This window comes from Eleginops maclovinus, chromosome 15 (genome assembly GCF_036324505.1).
Source record: "Eleginops maclovinus isolate JMC-PN-2008 ecotype Puerto Natales chromosome 15, JC_Emac_rtc_rv5, whole genome shotgun sequence".
Classification (NCBI taxonomy): domain Eukaryota; kingdom Metazoa; phylum Chordata; class Actinopteri; order Perciformes; family Eleginopidae; genus Eleginops; species Eleginops maclovinus.
The window spans coordinates 11,136,419-11,160,484 of record NC_086363.1 but is presented as its reverse complement, the minus strand read 5'-3'; the positions used below and the strand labels follow the sequence as shown (position 1 = coordinate 11,160,484).

Here is a 24,066-nt window from a genome sequence, read left to right as displayed (position 1 = left end):
CATCTTGGGCAATTTAAGCCTGAAGTTCTTGTATTTTGATGTATAATCAGTGTGTATTACAAACAGACTGTGACGGAGATCATTAACTCTGTACAGAGGAAATAAAAAAGATCATTAGTTATGATTTCAGACGTTGAACTTTTTAGTTGCAGCCCCTATGGATGAGATGTATTTCCTTTGTGAATGCAAGCTATTATTTGTTTAATTGTATGCTGGATGTAATGGTTATGGTACAGGAACTTTACCTATAAAGCGCTTTATCGGGTCTTTACAACCTCTCAAAGCCCTCTACATACTAGAATTCATTCACACTTTCACATCTCATTCAATGTCATGCAGAGCTCTTGGAAATTAATTTTCACGCACATCCCACACTGTTAGCCAAGCCGTCGGGAGCAACTCAGGGTTAAGTATCATGCCCATGGATACATCGACATGTGGCCTGTATGTGCTGAAATCAACCCACTACCTTCTGTTTGAAACACGACGCACTCCCTCGCAGTCACTCACATGTTGAAATTCTTCTGTGGCTACTTAGTCAAATCCTCATGCCACAAACACATTTAGTATGAGGATAAAACTTCAATTGTCATCTAGTAAGCCTCACACTGCAGCCCCCCCCCCCCCCCCACACACACACACACACACACACACACACACACACACACACACACACACACACCACCTACTGCTAAATAAACCTGTTGGGGAACATGTCCTTCCAGTCCCCCATGAAGTTCAACTCATCCCTAACTGTTCAGAGAAATGTAGTCACTTTTTCACTTTCAACAGTATCTGTCTCACTGGTGCGTGATATGGGGACTCAGTGGGATATGTTCATGTAGGAATGTGCAACATGTAAGCACAAAACAGCAAGTTAATGAATGTTGGGCTCTACAGTATTCATTCAAAATATTGAGATTTTATTTTCTTTGCCCAGTCCTATCATATAAATGTGTCTGTTTTAAGTTGGGAATGAGCCATGGTCATAAATATGCAAACAGACGCTGCACACTGTGATGGCCTACATGCTTTTTCACCAACATCTCACCTCTTAAATAGACAGGCCACACACTGACTGTCAAATGACCACATGCTTGTTTTCCAGCTGCACTCTTAAATCCTCATCCAGAGAGAGAGAGAGAGAGAGAGAGAGAGATTACCAACTTCCTCACACAAACCTCTGCAGTGTGAAAAAATCTTGGTTCAAACATTCTCTGTGAAAATGAATTCACTGAGGGCATTATTCAACAGCTTGCAATTGTAAAAGATGCGGGAGAGATTTCAAGCCACAAAGAGTAACGTTATGAAATGGTAGAATTTAAACATTTTCCTGAGCAAAAACACTCCGGAGTATAACACGACAAAATGTTCAGAGAATGACATTTAGCAGCGGCGGGTTATTCAGAGCAGGGCAGCTAGGGAGGTTGTGAAATGCTCATAATGACATTTACAGTAACCTTTTCCTGTGACTTTTTAAAAAGGGTTAAAACCACAGAGACGGAAAGATGATGCTATGTTAGGTCCTTCCCATTAATCAAACTGTGATTGCGCAGGGCCACAGCCCGGGGGCAATTTCTCTTCTCACTCATTAAGAGTGAGGACGAGAAGGATGGGGGCCACACACATAAAACAGTCAGGGTGGACTGATGGGTCCGATATTTATCAACCCGAGGTTTGACCCTCTGACAGACCTGATGGAGTTTCTTTGAGCCAGACACTGAATCACTGCTTCGTCTGACCTACTCAGGGGCGCTAAATTAACTCATCCTCATTAAAAAATATATATTCAAATCGTATTCTCTGGTTAGGAATGTTTTCATGGAATACATGAATGTTTTATTGCCAAATTGTTGATTATTATGTGCAAATTTGTTTGGATTCGCTGTTGGCTGTTGAATTGAGCTGATTTTGGGAGTTTTGAAAACACTGATTATGAGAGACACAAGAGGAAATGTGACGAGACATTTACAAAATGTTCGTGAATTAAACTTACTGCCGTCAAGGGAACGGGAAATTACAACTGCGGTCAAACATTTTTCCATTTAATTTGTCTGTGTTCATTTTCCCCTGACAAATATCATATTGAGCATATTTGACTTCCATGAAGGATGATTATTTCTTCTGTTCCAAATCAAATACCTTCGTCTTTGGTGGCTAGAGTGAAAATACAGATAATGTCCGTAAAAGCTATTCAACTCAATGAAAGGTACTCTTCCATTGCATGTTTTAAGAGGTTGTCGACAATATGCTCCTGACATTTAGCTTTTACTGTCTCTTGACAGAGGTGGAGAGGCTTAAGGGGTGCAGCTGTGGTGGTGCGCATATCCTGAGGCCATTCAGACCCTAAACTCAGCCAAGCACAGTCAGATGTTGGAACACATGCCTGAGAATAGAACATTAATGAACTGTAGAGAAATGTTCCGGTTTGGTTTTATCACCTAAAGGTTTTTTGGGTTTTTTTTGCATCTGGTCTTAGGTACTACTAGATATTACCTTTTAGAAATAATGACTTCATAAAGCTTTTGCTTTTGGAGCAGTTGTTTAGAACAATTCCCCTTAAGATTATTCAGGTGTTTTACTCAAGTGCTGCACTTAAGAACAATTTTGAGCTATAACTTTACTTCCATTATTTGCTGCTTCAGGTTTAACTACACTACATTATAGAGGAAAACATTGCACTAGAGTAACATTGCATTAAAGGATACTTCCGGATACTCTTTTCAACCCACTTCCCTAAAAAATATAGCATGTATACCCACATACAGTGGGGCAAAAAAGTATTTAGTCAGCCACCAATTGTGCAAGTTCTCCCATTTAAAAAGATGAGAGAGGTCTGTAATTTTTATCATAGGTATACCTCAACTATGAGAGACAAAATGAGAAAAAAAATCCAGGAAATCACATTGTAGGATTTTTAATAAATTAATTGGTAAATTCCTCGGTAAAATAAGTATTTGGTCACCTACAAACAAGCAAGATTTCTGGCTCTCACAGACCTGTAACTTCTTCTTTAAGAGGCTCCTCTGTCCTCCACTCGTTACCTGTATTAATGGCACCTTTTTTAACTCGTTATCAGTATAAAAGACACCTATCCACAACCTCAAACAGTCATACTCCAAACTCCACTATGGCCAAGACCAAAGAGCTGTCAAAGGAGACCAGAGACAAAATTGTAGACCTGTACCAGGCTGGGAAAACTGAATCTGCAATAGGTAAGCAGCTTGGTGTGAAGAAATCAACTGTGGGAGCAATTATTAGAAAATGGAAGACATACAAGACCACTGCTAATCTCCCTCGATCTGGGGCTCCACGCAAGATCTCACCCCGTGGGGTCAAAATGATCACAAGAACGGTGAGCAAAAATCCCAGAACCACACGGGGGGACCTAGTGAATGACCTGCAGAGAGCTGGGACCAAAGTAACAGAGGCTACCATCAGTAACACACTACGCCGCCAGGGACTTAAATCCTGCAGTTCCAGACGTGTCCCCCTGCTTAAGCCAGTACATGTCCAGGCCCGTCTGAAGTTTGCTAGAGGGCATTTTGATGATCCAGAAGAGGATTGGGAGAATGTCATATGGTCAGATGAAACCAAAATAGAACTTTTTGGTAAAAACTCAACTCGTCGTGTTTGGAGGAGAAAGAATGCAGAGTTGCATCCAAAGAACACCATACCTACTGTGAAGCATGGGGGTGGAAACATCATGCTTTGGGGCTGCTTTTCTGCAAAGGGACCAGGACGACTGATCCGTGTAAAGGAAAGAATGAATGGGGCCATGTATCGTGAGATTTTGAGTGAAAACCTCCTTCCATCAGCAAGGGCACTGAAGATGAAGCGTGGCTGGGTCTTTCAGCATGACAATGATCCCAAACACACCGCCAGGGCAACGAAGGAGTGGCTTCCTAAGAAGCATTTCAAGGTCCTGGAGTGGCCTAGCCAGTCTCCAGATCTCAACCCCATAGAAAATCTTTGGAGGGAGTTGAAAGTCCGTGTTGCCCAGCGACAGCCCCAAAACATCACTGCTGTAGAGGAGATCTGCATGGAGGAATGGGCCAAAATACCAGCAACAGTGTGTGAAAACCTTGTGAAGACTTACAGAAAACATTTGACCTCTGTCATTGCCAACAAAGGGTATATAACAAAGTATCGAGATGAACTTTTGTTATTGACCAAATACTTATTTTCCACAATCATCTGAAAATAAATTCATTAAAAATCCTACAATGTGATTTTCTGGATTTTTTTTTCTCATCCTGTCTCTCATAGTTGAGGTATACCTATGATAACAATTACAGGCCTCTCTCATCTTTTTAAATGGGAGAACTTGCACAATTGGTGGCTGACTAAATACTTTTTTGCCCCACTGTACAGTATGACAAACATATGTCTTTGCTATAGGTACAAAAAATACAAATCAACAGTTACAGTGCAAATTCAAAGACACTCAATTATCCTAGAACAGTTTTTGTCTGTCTGCATTGCGTCTGATCTTGAATACAGTTTAAATTGAGCAAACTGGTTTTAAGTAAAGCTTTTCATTCACAGTGCAGGTGCAGACAAATGTCGTTTCAATAGTAGGCGTCTATTTGCATGACAGTTAGTCCACCTGTCGCACGTTGAGCTGGGCGTGGCATGCAGGTTGTTTCAGTAGTGTGGGAGCGTCTTTGTGCGCAACTCCAACGGAAACATTTAACTGTTGCCACATGTTACAACTTGACCCTACCGAGCCGGAGTTCCCTGTTTCCCTCAGAGTCTCCCATTGTAGGTGTACTTGAGCTCCCACAAAGCCCATAGACAAACTCTCTCACACACACACAAGGCTGCCATTACATAAAACTAGAGTAAAGGTTTCTCTTCAGGTAGAGATACTTTTCCATTATCACATGTATTATATATATATAGCATAAACATTAATAAGGTACAATAGGCTGTATCCTAGCTAAGAATCCTAGGTAAACTGGCTGATATGTTCTAACCTCATAAAGTGAGTACAAGTGACTGAAAGTGTCCTAGATTTCAAGATACTGTTCAGTTTAAAGCTTTTCTGGAAGCACATTCCTCTCATTAATCCTAATCATCCTTAAACTGTTTCTGGGCTCTTAGCCTTAACATTAAGTTGTACATCTTTGAAAACAACTCACAAACTCATTTTAGAAAAGGCTCAGTAGTTAACTAAAACAACTGGGCACTGCTGTTTTAAAAAAAAGGAGTTAATAGTGCATTTGGGATTGATTTCAGTTGTATTTCTAGTGCTTTAGTGAATGTTTACTGGCTCTATTATACTCTTAACTGTTGTTTCTAACAAATATGGCTATTTAGTGATTTATTGTTGGTTTTGGTTATTTCCTGGTGAAGAAAAAATATAGAATATCACCAGTAGTATCTATTGAAATGTAATAGTGTGGCTAAGTTCACTAAGAAAGAAACTGGTGATAGTCCGCTGCATACATTCAGGCTCAAAGGAATAACCCCACTAGCACCTGTCCAGTACACAACCTATAACATACAAGACAAAGACAATCCTTTGAGAGCATGTATGAGATGGATCACCATCTTAATTTTTAAATTTCAGTATGAACGTGCTGCTCCAAACATTGAAATACTACATAGATTGTATGCACACAACTTACAGCAGATGTTAAGGGAAAACCGTTGTTAGCAATGTTTTACCAGCATGTAACCCATTTACCACTGCCTCATTTACATCTCCAGCTGTGCACTCGTTGTTGTTAAAATAAAGCAGGGAAGGGGAAGACAAGACATTGAAGCCTACTGGGAGTCCATGCCAGTGTCTAGATTAGAGGGAGATCCTCTTAAAGGCATCGAGCAGACAGGATACTCTGTCTTGTTCCCTCCTCCCCAGAACATCTCCTCTGAGACCGCTGCTTTAGCTGGCAGCAGGCTAGCTGCGATCCGCTTTGTCCAGATACACACACACACACACACACACACACACACACACACACACACACACACACACACACACACACACACCCACACACACACACACAACATGAAGTCAAGCCCAATTGAATGCATCCATACCACTGCACAAAGGAACAATAGCTGGTCCCCAGTGAGTCAGTGTGTGATGGAGAAAGAAAGACAGATTTGGTTGTCATATGTTTGTCTTGCATGATTAGCTATTAAGGCTGACCCCTAGCTTTAAGCTGTGGATGGTTTTCACAGTCACACACTTACGCATGCAGGCACAAGACCTAAGTGGATGTACAGCACGACAGTGGCTAGAGTTGCCCTAGTAACAGCGTTTACTTTCCCAGTGTCGCTGATGGATGCAAAGATGAAGCCCTACATACACACAACATATGGCCAATATACTGTCTTTATATATATATATATATATATATATATATATATACACACAACCTTAAACAGCTTTGATAATTACGTTTCACACTCACACACGCACGGACATAGAGCCAAACTGACACTTGCCTGGAAGAAACAAAAAACCCACATCCTACACGCTAGAAACATTTTTTTCAGAGGCACATTAGTCACAGACCACAAACACGCGTACAAACTCTAACACCGGCTGCCCCACTACCCTGATTTTTCAAACCCACAGGGGGATTTCAGACACACTCACACACCTGCAAACACACACACAGACACGCACAATCACCCACCTAGAGCAATCTCCTTTCAACATGTAGTCTCTAAAAAATGTATTCAACAATCATCAGCGGTTAAAACAAATGTTGATGTTAATCCATTTAGAACTGATGTTTGTTCGCAAGAATCATGTTTGGATTATTTAAATGCATTTAAATTATGATTTACTTCCTATTTTAAATCCAAAGCATCGGACCTAATGCTACAAATATTATTTAGCCAATTCTCACCAATTTTCAACATGAAAGTCTGTATTGATATTGAGAATTTGATGTTATAATGGTTTAGCTGTTAAGGTAGTTAAAACAAAAGGTCAAACAATGAGAGATGAGTAAAGCAAGACTGTTTATACACCAGCCAACAAAATCTTAAGAGAATTAGAGGGAAAGGGATTTAACAGGAGAAGAAAACGTGGCAATACATTCACAGCAAAGCCGATAAAATAAAGTATTTGGGTCAATAGCTGGAGAAAATCTTCTCAAGGCACAAGAATCATCGGTTTATTAGTCTGTGTTTTGACGTGAACCACGTCTGAGTGGGGAGATTGCAACATCTGTGCACATACACACACACACACACACACACACACACACACACACACACACACACACACACACACACACACACACACACACACACACACACACACACACACACATAAACCCTTTGTCTTCCACTCCAGCTGCAGTTCTGTTATTTATGATCACAATAAGGCTAAAACATGATTCCAACAGTGGATACAACCAAACAAGCTGTAGAGCAGCAACGTTATTATGTTGAAAACCTCTTCAACCCTTGGATATGATCAACAATGAATCACAGGTGTAGCAGGCAGAACAAAGACTAAGGCCATAAATCTGCTTCAACATCCGCTGGTGCTTTCAGACTCAATTAGGCAAATGCAAGGAGACACGAGAAGTTAGACCGAGGGTATTAATCCCACCCTCACTGATACTACAGCAGATCGCACGAGAAAAGGAAGGCACTGTCTGACTCTCAGAGCAGAGGAGCCAAAACATCAATTCCGAGCCACAACACTGATGTTATAACAACACAATGTGTGTGCTCACGATAAGCATTATATGGAAGGACATTTTGTACACACTGCAGTTGTGAAATGGGATGTTAGAGGCAAAAATGTGTAGTGTTGTGATGGGGAAGGCAGGACAAACATAATCTGGAGATCAACATGTCTGTGAATGTTGAAATACCAGCAGGATAAACCCCAGACATGGAAATAGCCATTAGCCAAACACTGCATGCTCCCATTGACTCTGTACAGCTGCCTATGTAATGTAGCTCCCTGATCCAATATGGATTTTTCATAAACCTTCACGGCTTTGATGCAGATGACCATTTTACTGCCTCCAAATACTGTGCAGATATATGAAGCCCATTTGGCTCAAGGCAGGTCAGGAGGCACTCGAGCATACATAATTCATATCACCATGTGCATGTGTGTGAGAGCAGAGTGAGAGATCATGTGTTTGTGTGAAAGTAATTATGTGTGGCCAAACAACACCTGCCAGACCCAAGTGCTTATTTTCATATTTCAACCTCCATTTATTTCAACCAAAAATCAGAGATCAGGGTTATATCCACTAAACTTAAATACAAAAATAAGGGACTCAAATTGAAATCATTATATGAATACAATTGTACACATACATCCAGTGCTGTGGAGCAGGATGACAGCATTGTGAAAATGACAATACTCTTCTTGATATGGCAAAAGGGGAGCTCGTTCAAGCCAAAAGGCTTTGTTTAGGCAACTGCGTAGCCATCTGGGACTGTCAGGGGTCTATGAATTAGTGGATCTGTGTTATGGTCAGTCCCGGTCTTAAAGCTAACAGTACAAAAATAGAAGGGAGACTTTTCCATAGCCATCCCAGATCCTATCTTTCACCCCCCTCCCCATCTCTCACCGTCTGTTCTGCCGCAGCAGGCGCCCTTTGCGCCGAGAGGGGGCCAATTCCATTATCCCGAGAAATTAAACAGAAACCGAACCGTGTGCGCAATGTGCGGTCTGTAAAAGGTGACTTTCAGTGTTCGGGGCAATGGGTTTAGCAGAAATCGTGTGTCCCACTCAGCACGAATTCTTATATGAAGGGGCGTTGTCTGTTTATATGGCCGCTCTCTCGCAGTTTTCAACACTAATGCACATTTAATGCAAATTCCACAGAGCGCCTGTAGTCCAGACGCAGCCCCGGGTCCATCCGTAACAAACAGACAGTCCAAACCAACAGGTCCTTGCATGTGTTTGCGTCTGTCTGTGTGCTTGTGTGTGCCGTTGCTTGTGCGTCCGTGCGCAACCGGGAGGGGGTGTTGGAGAAATGGTAAAGGGGGGAGGGGGGGTATCAAACAGAATCCCTGATCACTCCTTGCCCCCGTTAACTAAAGACAGCTCTTTGAGAATTCCACTGGCGTCCACTCGCCTCCTCTCCCGGATCATGTCCTCCAGGCTGCGAAAGACCAGAGTGTGCACCCCACTGCCGGACAGATGCACTTTGAGGAAATACTGCTGCTCCGCGGAGTGCACCTCTCCCCCAGCTTTGAACTCCCGTTTCCCAAAGCGACACCAAGCTGCGAAACTTTCCGAGTTGGTCCAGCATATCTCCTCGCTGCTCAGGCCCAGGTGTCCCACTGCGTTCTGCATTACTAGGTCAGGGGGAAGCGGCCGGTACCGGTACCGATTGTTCACTATCCTCCCGTGGCGCCCACTGCTGATCTCAAGCAGGCTGTCCTTGCGGATCTCACCCTTGTGCAGGTGAATGACCTGGTCTTCCTGCTCGTATATGGCCCAGTGGGGGGCTTGCGCCGTGGCCACCAGTTCGAGCAGGTCCCCCGGTTTGCACATAGTCAGCAAAGTTTTGGCCGCGTACACATTCAAGTCCTCGTTTTCCTGCAGCTTGGAAAAGATGCATTCCTGGGAGCAGAAAGCTGAGTACTCCACCTCGCTGACCGAGAAGGGTCCCTCCTCGGCCGGGCTGTGGTCCTTGGTGAAGCCGCAGTCGGACGGAGTGCGGTCGTCCACCTCCTCCTCTTCGTCAGAGAAGAAGTAGGCGACGCCGACCCGAAGCTCGTCCTTCTCCAGCCCGGACGGATCCCCCGTGGGCAGCTCGCTGTAGTTGAGGTGGGTGATCCGATCCAGTTGATTTCCCATCAATGACCTGGCAAGGCAGAGGCATGGACTGCGGTGTCTGCGAGGGGAGAGAAAGATGCAAAGAGTGATAGAGAGAGGGGTGTCAATAGCGTAACGTAGAGCTTTCATAGAACAAGACACATTATGCACAGACGCTTGGCTACATTTTAATCCCCTTTGCTCAATAGATAAGAGGCTAAGAAAGCACTCATCACTTATCAGCTGTCACCTGTACAGAGGGGAAAGAGCTCTCTGGTGTTATTGAGCCGAAAGAGTACACTAACGCAATCAATGGTCCGCTGAACCTTGCTCCCTTCACACCCATTATTCAATCATTAATTCCAGTGGAATGTGAAAGAGCCTGCGGTTCCCATGCAGAAAAGGAGGGGAAAAAATGGTATGGGGGTTGCAGCTGCTTAAGAGTAAGGCTAGAGAAAGCAAGTCCTGCGTCTTTACGCACGTGCAAAATGTGGATAAAAAAGAGGATACCTGTGCGCTCCCCGGGCAAATGGTTAAATATCCTTGTGGTCCATGAGTACAGAGGGCTGCAAGGTCCTCTGTCCTCCTTCTTTTCTTCTTCCCTCTTTCTTCTCACACTTGTGTCTCTCACTCTTCGCACCGCGCACCGGGCGCTCCGGCTGTCGTGCGTGCTAGTACTTCACTTCTTTCACCACCAGCTCCATTTAAGTACCACGGAGAGCTGAGCCTCAGCCCACGCGCTCCGCCTTCACCGTGTCTCATTGGCACACAGTCACGGGGCCGTTACCGCGTAGCCAATGGGAAACGCGGAGCAGCACGTCAGTCAAATTGAGGGTCCAATCAGGTTGGCGCAGGGCGGCTGGCAGCGATAGGCGGTTGTTACCGTGGCATGGGTTTTGTTGTCAGAGAGCTGTGGAATTCTCCACATGATCAGCGGATTTCGTGCAGGCAAGTTCTTCAAGGCAACCGTCAGAAGCGATAACAACATGCATATCTCAAGGCGGGCATATAAGAGAAGCTCGAGTTTTTATTGCACTCTGACGTGCTATAAACATTTCTACTATCACCAAAATAGCCCAAAAGTGAGCTCTTATCGCATGCACACTGTAGGACATGATAAATGTGTTCGCCACCTTCCTGAATGCGAGAGTAGTCTCTGTCCTCCAGCTCCCATGTGCAACTTGTAAATTATTTCCACATGCTTCAATAGCTTCACTCTGCATCACTCGTTCCCTAGTACGTGTGTGTGTGTGTGTGTGTGTGTGTGTGTGTGTGTGTGTGTGTGTGTGTGTGTGTGTGTGTGTGTGTGTGTGTGTGTGTGTGTGTGTGTGTGTGTGTGTGTGTGTGTGGTGGAGACTATAAAGGGAGGGGCTGGAGGCAGGTGTGTGCAAGCAAGGAACAAAACAAAGGAGTCCACAGGGAGATTAATACACACTCCATAATATTTTTAGTTTGCATTGATGTTGTGTCTTCGGAAAAACATATGACTGAAATTAAAAAGCATCCACACTATATTCTTTGCATGCATAATATATTGCACACATGCACACTGTGCTGCTGTCGAATCTGTCATCACTTCCCAGAGCAGATAGCCATCTCTTGGTTTATGACAGAGCTCTACTCTATGGAGGGAATGTTCTGTGTGCCTCCACATCAGAAATCTTTAGAGATTCACTTTCTTTTCCCCTTTCCCAGATGGTTGGAGATAGCAGCTCTCCAGTTGCTGACATACAACGGTCCCTGTTCTTTGTTTCCAGTGCTGACAGGCAGAGCGGTTGGTGGCTGTTTCAGTGGGTGAGATATGATTGTGAAAATGTACACACTCACCTCCACACACACAGCAATGCTAGCAACTGTGTGTGTTTGCCCCTTTATGAATTTACACCTCCTTGAGAGAGCAGCAGTATCTGATTGATGGCCTTTTAGTTTATGTACAGCGCTGCAAGAGTGGCATAATTTCTTTATGATGTAGTACCTACCTTTGAATGAGTGTGTGCGTGTCCATGTACTTAAAGTCAGACAGGAAGAGAAAAGTAGTACCAGTAGTACCCTGGCCCCCCACACACACGCACTCTATGTGTCTCAGCAATGGCTTTGGCTGCAGCACCTGCGGGCATGTGGTTTTGCCACCTATAATCTACAATGAGCAGAAATGAGTTTCCTTTGACGCCGCCTTTCCTGGACACACACATTTACTGTTATTTGCTTTTTTGCTCTCTTGCTCTGGTTCTTTCCCTCTCTCTCCCACTCTTTACACGAACACACTGTAATCATATATGCAGCTGGTGTAATGATAATGCAGGGTTCAGACAATGCTGGAATAACTACTGAGACAGGGTGATATTTCACAACCCCAATAATTGGATACGTCTCTATTCCCTAATTACTAACTAAATCATATACGCTGCAGTGCCACACAATGCAAATGAAATGGACTGACACACGTACAGCTGTCCGCAAATTTATGCATTGAGTGTGTTTGAACGTGTCCATCTGTGTCACTTACTGATTCGCATACAAACATGCACAAATGGACCTTGTCTCTATGTTATATGCAAGCTGACATTTTATACAACCCCATGATGTGTGATCTACTGTACCCCTGCAGTAATGCTGACCATACCTTAATGGACTATTCCTGTGAAAAAACGTTAGTTATTTACACACGTTATAAACATGCAGCTGGTTTATGAGAGAAGGGCCCCTGGGCACAAAAATGTAAAAAGCCAAACCACCTCTTTTAAAGGTGCACTTACAAACTAATGTTAAAGTGTTTTTGCCTCTTTTGGTCGTTGTTTTGTGTCTCTATGTGGTCGATTAATTTCTTTATTGTGATCACCTTTTGTCTCTGCAAGGATTTTGTGCCCGTTTGTGGTCATCTTGTGTCTCTTTGTTGTCATTTTGCAAGGGTGGAACGTTTTCTGTCATTTTGAATCTCTCCCTGGTTGCTACATGTCTTTTGGAGTGACATTTTGCAGGTGAAGGCCAGAGGGGCCCCCACCACCCTGAGCGTATTGTGCCTGTACTAGGTTGACCCTTCAGTAATTCATCCATGATTGCAAACAGTGTCTTCTGAGAAAAAATGGCACCATGTGAAGTTGTAAACCCATGACGCATAAGATGTTTTTTATGTTAGAGCTGATGTCAGCACACAGAAAATGATACAGTGTCATTGTCAACATTTTAAAGACCTGTACCACCTGTATATCACAATGTGTGCTAGAGCACACACCAACTCATTAATGAATCCCTTTTTGTAGTGTAAATAACATCCAAAGACAGCAGAAAATACAATGTAAGCTTTTTTTTGATACTTTATTGATTCTTGCGAGGGGAAAAATAATCTTTTTGCTTGAGCCTTTCCAGGGAAGTCAGAGAGCATGGTCGCTACAGAGAACTGTCAGGTTAAAAAAAAGAGCACTATTATCTTGGGTGTACAGTACAAACGAGCCAATTTCCTGTTGTAAGGAGTACAACTGGTAGTTAGTACGCCTTGGTCCGAAAGCGGTTCAAAAGGTTGTGAAGCAGTGGGGCAGTGCACCAATCAAATTCCTGCAATGTATTTCCTTTAAAAGCACTACGCTACAGAAACGCTGAGATGCAAATGAAATAAATAAATCTGAGCTACTTTGTTATCTCCTAAAATACAACTGAAAACGTTTTTGCCAAAATAATCTTTGGAAGATACATTTCTTTCCGTCTGTTAACACGTTAGTATAAATGTATATATTTGTTTAGGATTTTAGGGATTTGGAATGTTTGTTGTTGTAATACTTATTTTGGCCGCAGAGGCTGAAGCGCACCACTGCCCTTTATTCTAAATAAGGAATCATATTTCCTGTAGGTGAGTTTTAATTTCTCCATGTCTGTGATTGCAACATATGTAACATTACATTGTAGCCTAAGAAAAACAAGGGCCTTCATTGATTATCCACACCTATTTTCACACAAGAGAGAAAAAGGAACTTAGAGGAACATCCTGGCAAAACTTTATTTCACCCGCTCTTAAGGCATAAACACTGTAGATCAGACTTAGAAAAATGGATCCCCAGATTATTATTTTCTCTGGTGCCTCTCAGGGCTTCTCGCTGTGACAATTTCGTGAAGGAGAGAACAGCCTGAAGAAGATCAATCACAAAATCTTCTCCCAGGAGATTATTTTGTAGGAATTTACGGTGTCTTAAATTAAATTAGTGTGCTTTGGTACCATGGAAGGAGTAAGCTTGTGTAAGAAACACCTCTGTGATATATTTAGTGAAGAGCCAAACAGAAAAGGAAAAGCTCAGCACTGTGTTTAGAAAGGTTGCAGGGGCATCAACAATTCCCTCCTCTGTCTAATAGTCATGGTACATAAAGACACTTATCTATATGCTGGATGACAATTATTCCCAGCAGTGCCACATGTGTATATTGTTCACACCAATGGATTTTGTTTTCCCAATGGATATATATAAAAAATAAACTTGCCAGCATATGATACATTTGTTTTGCCTTGGTTTAAAGGAGAGTTGTTAATTGGTCTTTAAATTTGAAAACAGAATAATACAATGTTTCTCTTTTAGGGCGCGGATGTTATACAAAAATAATCTTATGCCACTTGTGTCAGAAAACAATGTATTAAAGCAATTACACCCTGCAGCATGTCTTTTGTTTGTGACTGTGATTGTAGGTGCTTAGGTGCTGCAGATGGTAGCCATCAACATCATCATCATATCTATAATCACAGTGAAGACTTTGCTTTAGGGTGTTATTTCTCGAACCGAGCATGGTCTTTATTGCAGTGGGAAAGGGGAGCAATGAAGCTCAGTGTGTTTGCTTGGTTAAACCGTATAATAAGCAATTATGGTATAAAAATCTGCACTGGCACAATTTAATTGAATGGAAATTGTGTTTTTTAAAGCGCTTAGTCAACCACAGTGCTGACAAAAATGTTTTATCCTTCTCTTTAAGGTGCTCCTTACATTCACACCTGGTTAAGTGCCTTGTTCAAGGACCCCATGGCAGGGTGGATGTTTTATCACCACAGGGAAATAATTCTAGGCCGATGACTGAAGAGCGAGGGACCTTTCGTTAAGTACATGGGCGTCTAATAAGAGCTATACTCAATATTTGAAGGTTGGTTTCTTTTTTTGTTGGCTTTACAAAACCAGAAGTCTAAGGTTTGAAACAAATAGTGTGTTTCATTCCTAACTGATTGGGAAACTAGCTCCCATTTTATGTGACCAAGTGACCCAAAAATCAATGCAGCATTGTAACACTATGCAGGACGAGTAGGAGACACGTCTTTAATTGAATTTTGGTGTTTCTTTCTTTTTTATATGCATATTTTATACTGTGGTATATGTTTTCTTGGCTGCAGGGGATCTTTCTGTTGCATTGGTGCGAGTGACCACTGGAACAAAATACACTTCATTTCGATTTTCATAAGACATTCAACATGGGCGATAACAGCATAAATAACTCGGTAAATGGCAAACATAACAGTGGAGAACAATTAGGCCTTCCTACCATATTAATTATGCCAAATATGATGGGTGCCATCATGTCAGAGCCTCATCTGTTTTTCCTAATGGTGAAAACAATATGGTGGATGTTGCTACAAGTGATAACGACAAGGGTTTGGATCATGTTTGTGAAAAGCATAAAGAAATGGAGCATGCTTTCCCAAACGGGCTGTTTAGGAACAGTATGGCTTTAATAGAGATGTTCTGGTGATGTCTAAACAGTTGAGTCTTTTGCTGGCTTATAGACCCTGGTTCATATCCAGGCAGTCACATATGGCATCAAGCTGTCTCTAGACGTTGTGCAATTCAACAGGGGAAGCAATTGGCATAGTTTGCTCACGAAACACTCCTTATGCCAATGTGAAGAATTGAATTGGCAAAAGTGTTTCTGTGTAACACCAGCTCCAAAAGTCTCCCTCCATGTTTTTCTCCAAATACAGCCGGTGTCCCTATTGTGATATGTATTAACTTCATGTATTGTACTGTTTCTGTTTGCGCAACAATATCCATCTGAATTAGAAGTTATATTTAAAATGTGGTGATCTGTTTACAATTGGTGTTCGTTTTGATTTTGCTTTGATGTTACTTTGATACATCAAAGCAAAATTGTGTTTTTATTAAATATTTGCATTTGCATTATTTAAACACATCTGTTTATACACAATGATGTAAGAAAGTATCCTCTAATTTGTGTGTGTGTGTGTGTGTGTGTGTGTGTGTGTGTGTGTGTGTGTGTGTGTGTGTGTGTGTGTGTGTGTGTGTGTGTGTGTGTGTGTGTGTGTGTGTGTGTGAGAGAGAGAGTGAGAGATGTGTTTTGTTCCAACTCCATCTGTCTCCCACTGAAATGCAGGTCTTCCGCCGTGTCTTATCAGCTTTCCTCAGACTACGGACTGTGACTCATTCACGAGGCCGTCTTCTGACACATCTGAAGCCCATCGATGTGGCTGTGAATGTTAACTTCTGTGGATTCAACTGCTCTCCATCTCCAACTAAATGCAGCTACAGTCGCTCTGCTCTCAAAAGACTTGCCTTTCACAGACCTCTGAGTGTTTCAGTGTGTGTTTGTGAGCACAGGAAAAGGCCCGACATGCTGAGTTCTATCTTTCTGTCCTGAACTGACAGAACAGAATTATAGCTCAGTGTGATCCTACGTAGATAACAAAACCATAGTTTCCAATGTGCTGAGTTGACATAAGGTTGTAACTCAATGAAGTGTGCAGAGGTATAAATCCGTCGAGACTGTGCTCACCATACTTGGTTTATTACCACTGTACAGGAAGTGTAACTTTACATTTTTCATGTGTTTTCTCCCTCTTTTCACCTCTTAAATGTCTTTTTAACAAAGCCCAATAACTTATTTCCATAATAAGCTTGAAATTTAACTTTCATATTTACTCTTATTATAAGCAATCTGAGGCTTCTGTTTTAAGAATGAGCTGCCAACAAAATAAATGACACCCTAAAAAGAGAGGGGATGTAGGCTGTTTTTTCCTTAAAGCATTTCCAAGTATTGCGCATTATTCACCTACATTTGATTTGTTTTGCTAACTTATAATTTAACTTATGAGGCAATATTCACCTCTATAAGTGGCCCAGCTCTCTGTATATTTTTCTGTATGTGGCCCTCTGTGAAAAATGTTTGGACACCCCTGGTATATATGCATCACAAGACAATTTCACAGTATGAAGGCTGTAGGGTCGATAGGGAACATTGCTATATAATGCCCAAAAAAGCCAATCCGAAAGTCCCTTGACTGAAAAACAGATAACGGATGGCTGGCGGCTAGCAGCTAACGTTGACAACAGTGACAACAATGCACGAAAAAAACAAGATGGATCTAAGTTTTTTTACTTGAGTGGGAACCAGAGGATGGCAGTTTTGTTTTTGTGACCAAGCCGTCAGTTGGGACAGCATTATCAGCAAGAACGACCACAGTGTGCTTTTGTTTTAGTAAGTCAGAAAAATACATTAGAAGAAAGGAAGTGACAGCTCAACAGTCGTAACAACCCTGCAGTTGGTCTCGTTTACCTGAAGGACATCTAGAGACTTTAAGATCAACAAAAATACTTTTATTGTGACAAACTGTCCTATTGTAAATACTACTCTTTTCCCAGTTTCTTTTCCTCCATTTCCCCTCTTCCCCGGTCTCTGTGGTTTGTGTAGTCCATTGGTATGCAGAGGGATGTTGGCTGGTGTTTGCAGGGAAAGGATAAAGCACTAATCAGTGCCAATGAAGCAGCTCTTGTCCCAGAGCACAAATGTGCCAACATCAGCAACACCACTAGACCATGTGTGTCAGCGTGTATGTGTGTGTTTGTGAGTGATAGAGGGAGCAGTATCTACGAGGTCAGACAGAGGTCATTGTCACGGTCCAGGCTGTGCGATATGATCACAGCCATCAAAACACAATGGGTGGCTTTCCTTTTAGTTTATGGTCTCCCTCTTGACCACATTAAATTGATTGGGAGGAATAATAGTTTCTCGAGACATAAGTCATGCTTACTAGACATAAATCCTTCACTTAGACCAGTTTGTCTAAGTAAAGTATTGGCAAGGTCTGATAGAACTCAAGTGACATGTATTCTAGGAATCTGATAGGAAAACATAACCAGATGAATTTTATTTTTACATGTATCATTTGTAAAGTGAATCATTTATAAACAGTACGATACAAAATGAGTCACAACACAATTTGATTTACAAAAATATAATTTGCATCTAATACGCCATCCTGGGTCATAGAAGCACCTTCTACAGTGACAGAAATCTGGAAAGTGAACACAGACATCTAGTGCCAAAGTGCCGATGAGCACAGCACTGAACTATCAAATGACTCAGTAGACCAGCTAACTGCTTAGTGGATGACTGAAATTGCAGCTTCCAGCTGGCAGCTCCCAAATGTCACTGTGTATAGGCAAACCACACGGAGATAAATAAAGGTTAAAATGATTAACGCTCAGATATCAGTGGCCTTAATTGTGACTATCCTCCTCCACTGTTTTTATCAGAGTACATTCATCATCCTGTTTTCCAGCACATTAGCACATCCGCTGTGCCTCCCTCTTTTATAATATAAATTGACAACTTTATTCACATAACACACATTTTATGTTGTCTCTGTCAATAAAGTTGTTTGATTTAAACTGAAACTCATTGTGTGGCTGAGCAAAAAGTGTTGACTGAGGGGAATGTTCCAGATGGCCTACAATGGACACATTCATTGTGTGATGCACAAATCCAACGTAATGTTCCTTTATTTACGGTCACATTCTCTCCTTCCTATTATTACCTTGTTAAATAAGCAAAGGGGTCATGTGAGGATCTGTGAGCAGGAGTGAAAAAGATCACACTGGAACTTGAAAAATTAAAAGGAGTTAAATTGAGCATGTTAAATTGAACAAAACGAGATAAAAGAGATTAAAAAATGAACATTGTGTTGTATAAACACATAATGCTTCAAGAACTGCTGAAGTGCAATGTTTGTGAATTATCAAAAAGTTGATAAGTATTGGTCCGGTTGGTTACTTTATAGTTTTATTTGAACTGATATTGGTATGATTTTATATCATATAATTCAGTTTACTATGGTACAAAGGGGAGCACTTCTTAAGTTGTTCTAAGTTCAGAATCATGATAACATGCAATCATGATCTAATGTCTGCAAGAGAACTGGATTGTTGGGCGTTATTTTTCTGACACCTTGCACAATTGACTGTAACATTAAATGTGTGTTTCTTTCATACCCTCTCATTATTCTTTCAAATTGGTAAAATATCATGCACTGACTGAACTATGAACATTTCACAGCATCAAAAATAAAGGCTACAAAGGATCCCATTTTATAACATGATTTGAATAAAGACCTTTTTATCTGTTTACAACAAAGCACAGCTGAACCACAACAAAAATCAATCATGACCACAGTTAAACTTTTAAGTAAATTATTGTATAGCTGTTATTAGACACTTTAGTTATGATAACTTAGTCTAATATTTTTGTTCCAGCCATTCCCATCCCTTATTTATTGACACAGGAAGTGTTGCAGTGCTGTTTGCCTTGAGGAGGTAAAGTCAGTGAGCTTCACAACGTTTAGATTAAATTAAAGTCGACCGCCGGGACAGACTGGAAAGCCGTTTCATCTCAATGAGTTGCACTGCACAAACTTGGTAAGCTAACCTTAGCTAGTTAGCTTCTATTTTGATGTTTGTTGTGTGTGTTAGCAACAGTTATTTGCAAGTGCATTGGAAATGTGGGAGTCTTCATTACTTCCTCCTCGTGTTGTTGAAGATTAAGTGATTTATGAAGGAGGATTTCTAATTAAACGACAAAGTTCAGTTTCAGAGTAGGCCTACTGCAACATTGTTCTATTTACTCAGTTAGTCAACAGGTACAATTGAGCTCCAGAGTAACAGATCTTTTTAATTCATTGTTTGTATTTGCTAATGTTGGTTTCAAGTCATAGTTAACTTTGATGTTGTAAATACAGGTCATGTCTTTCATTGAGTGAGAAGATGAAGAAGAGCCAATGATTCCAGTAGAGGGTGAGCCTTCTAGCTTCATTTCCAGGAACCCGGATCTACATTGCCATAGAAACAGCCAGATGAAGGAATGAGGTAAGGACAAACTATCTGAGGTATTGGATAAAAAAGATCACAATATATGATTTTGTCGAGATCAACCAGAACTTAATGTTGACTCAAACTAGCTGACTTTGACCAATTTTCTCTAAATCATCAGACACTGACTCTAGAAGTTACTTGAAACTGCGCTGGACAAATACTCATAAGGACTGATCATCAACCGAAGCTTCTTTAGGGGAATTAACTTTGGTTTAAAAAGCGTGGCAGTTAACTGGCTTCACTTGTGTTTATGAGTCTTGCACTGATAACTTAGCCATTTTGGAACCTCATGCATGCATAAATGAGGATGTGTTTCATGTGAAAAATACTGAACAATTATCATGATTAATTCCCCTAAAAGAATTCAATCAGCAAGTATTTTTGAGAGTAACCGAGGAATTAACATTCATGTGTTTAAATCACAAATTGGGCTTTTATTGTTAAAGTATGCATGATAGTAGGGGCTCTCGTTTTGTGATGGCACGCATCCAGGATTTAAGTGAAGTGTCTATATTGGATGAATGAACATGCTGTTTTTCTCACTTTCACAGTGTTGTGTTTTTTTATTGATTTGCCCTGAATGTGAATGTTAGGACATGCACAGTGGGGATATGTCAGTTATTAACAGGCACCAGAGTGCAATGCGGATTTGATACATTTGTTTACTGTACGCTTCCCACCTGCTTAGAACAAGCCAGAGGTGCACTGCACATGGCCAATGGTTTATAGAATTAGCCTGTGGTTTATGCTGTTATCTTGGATTATCAGAAAATGTGCACATGTTGAGACTTTATTAAAAAGACACACATAATCATATTACGATCATTCTGTATAGGCATCAGGGATGGCTTGTGATCCTTCCAATCTCTCAGTCGGCTGTCTATACCACTGCTTGTTGCTATTCACTGAAGTGTTCCCTGCGATGCCACAGCTCTCCTTGGACCACCTTACTAGGGTAAGCAAAAGCTTTATCTCCCGCCAAGTGAATTTCATTTAAGGTGTTTCGTATTTACGTGTGCCGATTGCGCAAGGACATCGAATCCCCCTGGGAGAAGCTTTTGTGGCGACTGTGCCTGAAGACTGTTCTCATCAGGAAATGCAGAGCGCAGAGCTTTTGCAGAGGAGTAAAGGCGGTGATGATAAGATTGGTCATGACTGATGCCAGCCGCTCCCCAAGCTTACTGATAACGTATTTCCCCAAATTCTAAACCTTTGCAAGTTGTGCAGAAGTTGTGAAAATTACCAAATCAGTTGCTGCAGCTTGATTCTTAAAAACAAAACTCTTTAGTTAAGGACTATTGTTTGCTATAAATTACTGCTGCCCTATTCAGCCCTCCCGAGTTGTTCCCAGCTTGCAACAGCAGATTTGACCTTCGAAGTCTGGCTTCAAAAACATTTCTTCGCTCGTGTATTCGCATATTTTCCCCCTCATTCTGACTTTGAATGGGTGAGCGTTTGTCTGTGTAAACTCAGCATGTGACTTCCTCCTGTGTGGCCTGGTCTCTTGTCTGACATGCCAGCCTAATCTGCTATCAAACAGCCTTGCAGACCTTTGACTCTCACCATGACTGCCTAACCCTGATTAGTGTGTTCGTGTGTGAAAGAACAAATGGAAAACAATAAGGCTTGATGTAGGGGGTTCAAATAAGGGGCAAGGTACAACATTCTTGTTATGGATTGAAGGGCCTTAACACATACCTCGTGTGGACATGCAGTCTGCGCATGTTCCCACCCAGCAACCTTGCAGACAAAGACAGAGAAGAGTTGGGAAATGATAACCCATATTTCACTGTGGTAAAATTGCAATGATAATGATGCAATCTCTTTCCCAGAGCCCCCTAGTGGCTCAGTAATGGGTCAGGAGGAACACACTATAAAAACCTTCTGTCAAAGCTACAAAGGCAGTAACTTAAGGGACTTTTTTTTTTAAAGGGCTTTACCTTCGTTAGCTCATTTGGTGCCTTCAATTGTCATCATGCACAGTTGTTTCACTCAGATTCATATCATCTAAGCACTATTACACCTGGGGTTTGCATTTTGCAGTAGCTCTTCACAAAGTTTGGCACAGTGACTGTCTAGCTTTAGCTGCTTATGGGAACAACTGTGATAAAGCAGTTATTTTCCCCACATCATTTATTATGATTGCAAACACAATCTAATTGAAAACTTGGATCCAATCTACAAAAGGAAATGAAAAAGGTGCATTGTGTAGGAAGAGCAATAATGTTGTGTTTGCATTAGCTGATTGGGATCGGCTGTTTAATTCATGTTTAACTTTCAGTGTCGACTATTAATGTCTAATCATATTCTTACAGGAACAGCCCGACCATTACAAAGTTTCCCTCTAACAATTCTCCCTATTAGGACACACACTAACCGAAAGAGTCCCAGAGAAGTGCATCCCTTACTCCCTGTTGTGATACTGTCAGTTAGCAAGGTTGTTAGCTTGATTGCTAACAGGAGAAATTTACCTTGTTTGTTAAAAAATATATAGCTTTACAATCCCTCTTCTGTGGAGCAACTGCAACAGAGGAGGTTGAAGAAAGGAAATGGTTCAGCACAGCTAATATGCAGAGATAGCTTCCAGCATTTTGAGTTTACCAAAACTGAACTGGATGTAAAAGACTCACACCTTTTTACTCACATCATGAGCAAATACAGTTATTGGAGGTGTTCCATTGACATGAATGAGTTTGCTCCTTTACTGGTGTCACTGAGCCTTTTATTGTCAATGTGTTTTTTCTGCTGCAGCTTCCTCCATCACTCAAACCTATTTATTCACTTTTTTCTTTCATGTTTATATTCTTTAAAAGTGATTATTTCTCCCTTTTTGCTGCTTAGATTGTTTGAAATTACCTTCAAATGCTTACTATAAATCATCAATTCTTGGTTACAAGTTATACTAGTACAATTTTAATGGCATGTTGCTTACGTCTGGTTGTTAGGCACATGCAGAAATAGTTTTGAAAAGATGGCAGACTCATGGTCTCAATTCTTCCAATCCCACAGGAATTGGAAAGTGTGTAAGGCAGCAGGGAGCGGGGGGTTTGCCCGTATTTTCCAGCAGCAGAGGGGAGTCTCTCTGGGAAGCTGAAGAAGGAGCTTCCCACGTGACAGCGCTTCAGTCCCTTTAAATGCTGTTGGGAGGCTTTGGATTGCCTATGTTCTCTGTGGGTAGGTTTTGTTCTTTCTGTTAGTTTGGCGCAGACAAAAACTCACAACACTTAAGCTCATCCTTTCATAATGACTCGGTTCGCATCCTCTGCGCACTGTCTTTGGTCCTTTATTTTCCCTCTCACCTGCAAAATTACAGAACAAACAAACAACAACAACAGCACAGACCACGGCTTTCCCAGAGGAGAGCTCTCTCCTCAGTTAACCTCAACAGACTCTTCCTCATGATCCCTCTCAAGCTTGTAAACCCGCATAATGGTACATTCCCATGTTTATTCCTTAATAATCTGGCATCAGAGATCCCCAATATCCCTCATTAAACACATAACAAAAACTCTGTTTGGATTTGCACAGTTTTAATTTGGTGATAATGACATTAGTTAAACCATGTATTGTTTTGGTGAGGTATGTTTTGGTATTTTACTGTTTCTTCTTAAAAAATTGATATTAAAAAAAATACTAAAAATGAATTGTCATCTATAGAGGTTAGTGGTGGGGGCTGGGGGGGGGGGACAGGAGAAATAATACTGAAATGAATGTCTCTGCTCAAACCCTGCTCAAAGAGTTGGAGAGGATTTCCCATTTGTAGAGCACAATAAACTATGAGCAGCCCCCAATGCAATTAGTGCCACAGCTTTTTTGTGTTTCCCTGACTTGTTTTTTTACTAATTAAAAAGTCAAAGAATGAACTGGACGGAAAAACTAAAAGAACTGCAATAAAAACTCAGGAACTGAAATGACTGTAACTTCCACTTGCAATAGAAATGATATCCTGTGACTCATTTAAATGTTTTGAAACACATTATGAGATTTGAATGTAATGCCTTTTTAATGCTATTTTCTGTCCCCAGCATAAACAAAACAAGATTTTAAATAGCTGTTTTAGATGTTAACAATTAATAAAACAATCACCTGAATTGACAGGTTTTTTCCTTGATTCATTTATCATACAACTTGTCATTAGTATCACGAGTAAGAAAGCATATTTTCATGGTTTTATCTAAACCG

General features: G+C 41.3%; 1 protein-coding gene across 1 annotated transcript; it reads right to left on the bottom strand.

The window, feature by feature from the left end:
• Positions 1–8,178: 8,178 nt before the first annotated feature.
• On the bottom strand, positions 8,179–10,443 carry lratd1 (LRAT domain containing 1). The gene is made up of 2 exons (XM_063901530.1): positions 10,271–10,443; positions 8,179–9,839 (listed from the first exon to the last, which is right to left on the bottom strand). The coding sequence occupies exon 2, from the start codon at positions 9,800–9,802 to the stop codon at positions 9,014–9,016; it is 789 nt and encodes a 262-aa protein (XP_063757600.1). The 5' UTR covers positions 9,803–9,839; positions 10,271–10,443; the 3' UTR covers positions 8,179–9,013.
• Positions 10,444–24,066: the final 13,623 nt, after the last annotated feature.